This window comes from Poromitra crassiceps, assembly GCF_964638095.1.
Source record: "Poromitra crassiceps genome assembly, chromosome: 19".
In the NCBI taxonomy this organism is placed as follows: domain Eukaryota; kingdom Metazoa; phylum Chordata; class Actinopteri; order Beryciformes; family Melamphaidae; genus Poromitra; species Poromitra crassiceps.
The window spans coordinates 18,549,708-18,557,816 of NC_139646.1; the positions used below are offsets into that span (position 1 = coordinate 18,549,708).

Sequence of the window (8,109 nt, forward strand, 5' to 3'; positions counted from 1 at the left end):
GCAAAACCCTGTTTCTAAGTTGCCGGGTCTATACCAGCCTGAAGGTGTGACATTTATTTGGACAGCTGTGTTGTCTCTCAGGAGACTAGCACTTAGTGTAGGAACAGGTGGGGGGAAAATAGGACTTACTCATGAGATGGAGCTGTTGCCTAACCAAAAAATAATAAAAAAATGTATATATATCGGCGGCTCCAGATGTTTTTGTGAAGATTTGTGGTGTCATATGCAAAATATTTCATGGCTGTGCTTGCTAAGCTCACAAACTGATAAGCTGCACATGTTTAGAATTTAGAAGCCCACACTCGGCTTGGACGAAACACTGCTCGCGAGTCGTGTGACCGGACTGCAAATCGGCTTAGGTCTCTTCATCTTCATTACATGTTTGGTGCCCAAACGTACATGGAACATAAGCTCCCACTGCAGCCTCATTACCGGGGCTACACCACACCTACCACACCGTGCGCACGCGGCCCAAAATAGAACTCTGTCAGCTCCTGCAGAATCAGCCCTCTAGGCTCCCTTCACTCCTGCTTCTTAGCTTGTTACGACTCAGACTCCTGACAGTTCCTCGGCAGTTTGTTGGGGCGAAAGCTTTTTGTTACACGTTACTTATACTGTACTGTAGAGGCCACTGATGCTAGAAACTACTGACTTCGACAGCACATGTGATGTTACTTATAGAGGCCACTGATGCTAGAAACTACTGTTTGGTCAGCACCTGCGACGTTACTTATAGAGGCCAGTGATGCTAGAAACTACTGACTTGGACAGCACCTGTGTTACACGGTACTTATAGAGGCCAGTGATGCTAGAAACTACTGACTTCGACAGCACATGTGATGTTACTTATAGAGGCCACTGATGCTAGAAACTACTGTTTGGTCAGCACCTGTGACGTTACTTATAGAGGCCAGTGATGCTAGAAACTACTGACTTGGACAGCACCTGTGTTACACGTTACTTATAGAGGCCACTGATGCTAGAAACTACTGACTTCGACAGCACATGTGATGTTACTTATAGAGGCCACTGATGCTAGAAACTACTGTTTGGTCAGCACCTGTGACGTTACTTATAGAGGCCAGTGATGCTAGAAACTACTGTTTGGTCAGCACCTGTGACGTTACTTATAGAGGCCAGTGATGCTGGAAACTACTGACTTGGACAGCACCTGTGTTACACGTTACTTGTAGAGGCCACTGATGCTAGAAACTACTGACTTCGACAGCACATGTGATGTTACTTATAGAGGCCACTGATGCTAGAAACTACTGTTTGGTCAGCACCTGTGACGTTACTTATAGAGGCCAGTGATGCTAGAAACTACTAACTTGGACCTTGGACCATTGCGTTTCATTTGGCCTGAGGGTGAGGAGATGATGACAGCATTTTCATTTTTGGTTGAACTATTCCTGTGGCACTTCACCAAAAAACCCCAATGCTGATTCATTTAGCAAATGATCTCACACACATCCGAAAAAACTGTCAACCGTTTTGCAGACATTAATTTACTTTGACAGTTATTGAGAGTTAGTTAAGTTGATGCCAGTGATGTCACTGGAAGGCACTGAATCATTGTATTAATTACAAGTCTTCCCTTAAGTCACCTTAACAGTAAAACTGTTGAGGAACATGACAGTGAGAAATGGAGCTGTTGTGGTTTGTTCTGTTAGGTGAATTGGCCCTTTTCACGGTGGCCATTTTGTGTCAAAAAGGCAGGGTAAACACAGGTGCAAGCGAAACAGTAATGAGGGTTTCCAACTTCCAATCATGGAAATTGGAAACCCTCGTTACTGTTTTGCTTGCACCTGTGTTTATCCTGCCTTTGCGACACAAAATGGCCCCCGTGAGAAGGGCCTATTGAAACCAATGACTATGCAACAAAGTCCTGGTGGGAGTGTAAGAACATAATCTGGTTTTACAAGCCTTGTCTAGAGGTGACAACACATTCGTACAGTTCTTTAGGGCTCAAAAGAATAAAACAATATTGAGATTTCACACAAAACAAAATTCCAGATTGCAAAGCTCCTTTCCTATAAGCTGAGTGCTGCTGGTTGCATAATGTAACTGTCTGCCACAGAGAGAGATCAAGCATGTCACACACATGAATAATAAAGAAGTTAAAAACCTCTCTGGCTCATCTCCTCGCAGGCTTCCTACACATCTAACATTTTTAAATTCGCCTCTTTTGCAAGACCTGAATTTATTGCCTGGATTTGGCTTTGACTGGTGCTCAATATGGCGTTTTGCTGATAGCGCCCCACCAAGCAATTATTTTTCTTAAAGGATGGCTGTACCGATTATCAACCCACTTTGTATCATTATAACGTCGTTAATATAAGCAGATGGGCAGTGTTTACCTTCGCTGTATGTTTTCAGCACGGAGAGCTCCCATTTCACGTAAAATCACGTAAAGAAAAAGCGCATTTACGCTTCAGAAGTCATAAGTGAAGATGGTCTTGCTGAAAACAAACTTTGCTGTTTCCCAAACTTGTGTTAAAGGAACACTCCGCCCATTTTCAACCAGCTTTGTATCATTAGAACATCAGTAGTATATCAGAAAACTGTAAACGGTTTTGAAGTCTGTCATTTAATTTGACTGTTATTGAGTGTTAAAGTGTGGACCAGTGACATCACTGGTCCACACTAACTCAAATTAATAACTTAATAACTCATTAACTCAAATCAACTGTGGTACTTTATGTCTTTCTATTGGAAAGTATTCCTGTGGTACTCTATGTCTTTCTATTGGAAAGTATTCCTGTGGTACTCTATGTCTTTCTATTGGAAAGTATTCCTGTGGTACTCTATGTCTTTCTATTGGAAAGTATTCCTGTGGTACTCTATGTCTTTCTATTGGAAAGTATTCCTGTGGAACTCTATGTCTTTCTATTGGAAAGTATTCCTGTGGTACTCTGTGTCTTTCTATTGGAAAGTATTCCTGTGGTACTCTATGTCTTTCTATTGGAAAGTATTCCTGTGGTACTCTATGTCTTTCTATTGGAAAGTATTCCTGTGGAACTCTATGTCTTTCTATTGGAAAGTATTCCTGTGGTACTCTGTGTCTTTCTATTGGAAAGTAGTACAAATAAAGGAGGATGTGCATGTCCAAACTTTTGACTGCTAGTGTACATTTCTAGACTTGTCAGTGTAGGAAGTTCATCCATGGGGACCCAGACCCACCAGAATAGAAACACAAACTTGAACCAAGGGACATTTTCATTCTGCCCTAGGCTTACTGCTTGCCCAGCATTTTGGAGAATATTGCCCAGAATCCCATGCTTACCAGTAGAAGCGATTGGGAGCCACTCTCTCATGGACCACCTGCCACCTTCGCCCAAACTCCACCGAGCTGTAGAGCTGTAGGAGACAACCGATCACAAACAGGTATTTTATTCACATAAAGTCTTAACAGCGGTAGAGCTGTAGGAGACAACCAATCACAAACAGGAATTTATTCACATCAAATCTTAACAGCGGAGCACATTTGCCATTTTTGTTAAGACGCAAATCACCCTTCTATCAGATGGTGTGTTTTAGAAATGATGATGCATTCACCCTAGATTTTTCTCCGGGTTTGTTTTAACACGCGCGCTGATTTGCATAGCACCTCAGTCATCCTTTTAAACAGCAGCAGCAGAATAATAGCGAGTGGGCGGAGACAACCTCTCTCACAGTGTTGTGCTAGCAGGCTGTAATAGCCTCCTGTACACGCACGCACGCACGCACGCAAGCACACACACACACACACACACACACACACACACACACACACACACACACACACAAACACACACACACACACACACACACACACACACACACACACACACACACACACACACACACACACTTAATGAACCCCAGGTCGAGAACTGTAAAGGAAAATGTGCCAGTGTTGCACTAGAGAAATGCACCTTGCTCTAACAAGGCTGTGAATAGAAGGGGGAGACTTGGGGGGGAAGCGCAGACCGTTGGGGGGGGGGGGGGTTGTGTAGAGACAGACCGTGGTGGGTGGTCTCAATACAGCCATTGTTGACTAGTCAGCAGATCACTGGCTTGCTGAAGTTTCACAATGTCCCCGTGCTACACAGAAAGGGGCGGGGAGGAGAATGTGTGAACTCGCTGTATAATTGAAAAAAAAAAAACGAAACACAAAGCAAACAGAAACTCAAGTGCATTTTAATTTGTTCCCGGGATTGTTTCATTGAGATTCCCAAGTGGGATTTCTAAACTACATGAATTAATTAAGCCAACATTAAGTTCAGGATGAAGTAAACAAAGGAAAAAAACAGCAGCTTCAGGTTGATTGTTTTGTCTGCATATTTTGTGGTTTAGTCAATAAGTCAACAACCTTGTCAAAATGATAGACTCACTAAAGTTTTCTGCTGTGTCCAAAAACACCTGCATCCTCTGGCAAAGCACAGCGATGAATCCGTTGACTCTATAGATTACAGCTGGATTTAATGAGCCATACGACTTACTTCAATGTTTCGGCCTGGGCTTTTTCCATTTGAAGCATGAGTGACCATGCGTAATGTGTAAACAATCATTTATTGGAGAATAACAAAAGTGTGACTCTGTTTATATTAATTTATTTTCTAATTGTATTTATTTACTCATCCCGAAGGGTGAAATCGAGGCCTGCATTTAAATAGCATCCGTCTCTCAATCTCTTTGCCTATCCTGATCATCACTGCTCTCCAGACAATCAATGTCTTTAATCTAATCTGAAACGGACACAAACATAACCTCCAATGAGTCAAATTTGTATGAGTATGAGGATTTCCAGAAAATGGTGTCATGTCAGAAAATGTTGTCCTATTGTTGGAACTTCCTCTTTGCTTCCGTACATTCCCAGGCATTTTGAAGCAACAACAAAAACACACATCTTTTGGCCAAGTGTCAAGAGCTCAAGGACGAGGGACACTGCTGACTTCACCAGATCACTTATCTCTGCTTATATAGGCACACATCAGTTGCAGACTTGGCATTGTCCCGCCCCTCTGACGATGACACAACACAAACAGTGAAGCAGGACCTAAAGCTTGTGGCATACTCTTCGCGCCCAGCCAAGCGCATAGGGCGCGCGGCGATTATGACGTCATCGCACGGGGCGTGTCGGGGGGCGAGGCCTGAGCGCAGCGCGGCGCGTCCATGGAGTTTTTTCTATCAGCGCGTCGGGTTTTGCTGCCTGTGCCTGTGAGATCTCCGTGGTAGGCTATCAGTGGATATCTGCTGTGATTGAGTCCTCACCGTCGTAAAGTCGCCTTTGAAGCATGACGTTCGATTATAACAAACTAGTTGTGTGGCTTAGCCTTCCCAAATGTTGAGGGTCGTTTTTTATAATTTAATATAGAATTGGGAACGTTACATTACATTTCATTCAGACTGCCTGGCGCCTGGAGCTGCGCACTGAGTATGTTCTGTTTTGGCCCGCGCAGAGTGCGCGCGCCCTCCTCGGAGCCCCGCCTCCAGCGCGTGCGCGAAGAGTATGCCAGAAGCTTAATGCAGCTCCAATATAAAAAGTCCAGCATGTACATTTTCCCCACCGTGTCCACTTCAGCCAATCACTGAACCACAGACAGGGCTTCAGCCAATCACTGAACCACAGACAGGGCTTCAGCCAATCACTGAACCACAGACAGGGAGCTTATGCAAACTATATGCTCCCTGTGACTATTTCATACAGTCCGTATATATTTCCACGTCAAAGCAGGCACGGGTAATGAGATATGACTTCCATGCCGACTTGCATTAAGCATATGCGACGGGAGGGAGGGGTGCAGGAAATCACTTTGACTAATTATCCTCCAACACCAAGTTAGCATTTAGTCAAGCAAGTCACAGTGAAGAATCACAGATGAGATGTGTGTGTGTGTGTGTGTGTTCGGGGGAGGGGAGGGGTCTGATCTGAAATACGCACTGCCTCTGAAAGCTCCAAGGGTCTCACAAGTGAGTGAGTGAGTCAGTGAGTCATTGAGTGAGTGAATGAGTGAGTGAGCGAGCGAGTGAGTCAGTGAGTGAAGGAGCGAGCGAGTCAGTGAGTGAGTGAGTCAGTGAGTTGAGTGAGCGAGTGAGTCAGTGAGTGAAGGAGCGAGCGAGTCAGTGAGTGAGTGAGTCAGTGAGTGAGTGAGTGAGTGAGTCAGTGAGTGAAGGAGCGAGCGAGTCAGTGAGTCAGTGAGTCAGTGAGTGAGTGAATGAATGAGTGAGCGAGCGAGCGCCATTGGTTCCTAGCATAGACCCTTCTCACGGGGGCCATTTTGTGTCGAGAAGCCAGGGTAAACACAGGTGCAAGCAAAACACTAATGAGGGTTTCCAAATTCCAATCATGGAAGTTGGAAACCCTCATTAGTGTTTTGCTTGCACCTGTGTTTACCCTGGCTTCTCGACACAAAATGGCCCCCGTGAGAAGGGTCTATTGCGAGTGAGCAACCAGTAGCAGGAAGTAAATAGCCAGGAGCATTCTCAATGAAGACTAAACATTGACAGCACTTGTCAGTGAACACATTTAGTTGTGGATTGTTGTAATGGTGGAAAAGAGCAGGCTACTCCCTAACCCACAGTCAAAGCTGCTACTGTAACTTTGACGGAACTGTACTGTTCACTGGTTTAACAAGGCTAGGGCTAATACACTGCTATAACGATTTATACTAATAGTAATCAAGATTAATAATACATACGATTTCATTGTTACCTGTCAATTACAATAGAAGTCATCTCTGCTACTGCATGCCCAAAAGGTCATTGCTCCTTGCAGTATTTCCATTGAGAAAAGGCAGATCTTTTTTCTATTTTTGTTTAGCACTGTTTATCACTCAATGTTACACTATTCTTTTTTTCCCAGGCATTCAATCCCTGTAGAGCTGTTTCTGCCATGCTACACTGCACCTGCTACAATCCAAAATAATCACAGTTTACCTAATAAAACACATCACAACATGTCCTGCCACTGCTCCTGCCCAACTACAGGGGCTGGAATGGGACAAACTAGTGGTCTCATGCGGATAGATTTTACAGTGCTTAGATTGAAAATAAGGCAGTACCTTTTAATAAGCATGTGAACTGGGTATCTGACTGTTTGGTCAAGTGGATGCAGGTACACCTACTGTAAGTCTATGCCACCCAATGATTTAGGCAAGTGGTTCTCAAATTTTTTCACATGAAGGACCCCTAAACTGATAAAGATTAGACCATGGACCCCCATTTGATAGGATTTTGTCCCACGGTCCCCCATTATGATAATAAGATTGATGCTTTTAGATGGTTTATTACAGGAAGTGTATAAAACCCACGATGACCAAAATAGTCGTCGTGTTACTTATGAATGGAATTATAGCAAAAATAAATGACCCCCCTTTTGGCTGGGGACCCCCTGGAACCCCCTCAAGGACCCATGGGGGTCGCCGGACCCCCATTTGAGAACGACTGATTTAGGCTGTAAATGATGACAGGATTTGTACACTTAAAACTGATAGCCTACACATTTTTGGAGCAAGATTGCACCGGGACAAATAAGAATTCTGCTACAGTATAGAAACTCGCACAAGTGTTTTTGGTATGGTTTTGAGATAGGGAAAAATACACAGTAAAAGGGCACATTGGCACAAGCTAAATATTTAACTACCTTTTCCAAAGCGATATTGTGGGGCTTTTGTTTTCTTGCTGTACATTTGTAACCAGTTGAGAGTGAGTGGCAGCCTGCATGAACAGATCATACTCTGTAGAGCAGGGGTCGGCAACCTATGACACGCGTGTCACCTCTGGCACGCGAAGGGTTAACCAGTGACACGCCGGCGCACAGCAGCATTTGAGTGTTTTTGTAGAAACGTTGACGCGCCAAATTACCTATTTCACAACCATTTGCAGTTGCGCGGCCTGTTATTTAGGGTCTTTACGGTAGCACCACAGTGTACTTAGCTGCCTCTGATTGGTTGCCTCCTTGCGTTCCATACATTCCAGATACACAGCTGACCCAGCAGAACTCAGATAGTGCTACGCGCTAAAGACAAACAATGGCAGGTCCTCCACCTAAAAGATCCAGGCCTTTCCAGCAATCGTGGACAGAGGACTGGGGGTTTGTGCATATGAATGAACGCGATGTGTGCT

At 44.3% G+C, this 8,109-nt stretch overlaps 1 protein-coding gene across 1 annotated transcript in view; it reads right to left on the reverse strand.

Annotated features, from left to right (window-relative positions):
• The window catches only part of sorcs1 (sortilin-related VPS10 domain containing receptor 1), a gene marked incomplete at both ends in the record, with an annotated part of 211,539 nt that overhangs the window by 35,595 nt on the left and 167,835 nt on the right, over positions 1-8,109 (reverse strand). The window contains one exon of the mRNA XM_083655821.1: positions 3,287-3,360. Within this exon, the coding sequence (XP_083511947.1) occupies positions 3,287-3,360 (74 nt within the window). The remainder of the gene's footprint in view (positions 1-3,286; positions 3,361-8,109) is intronic.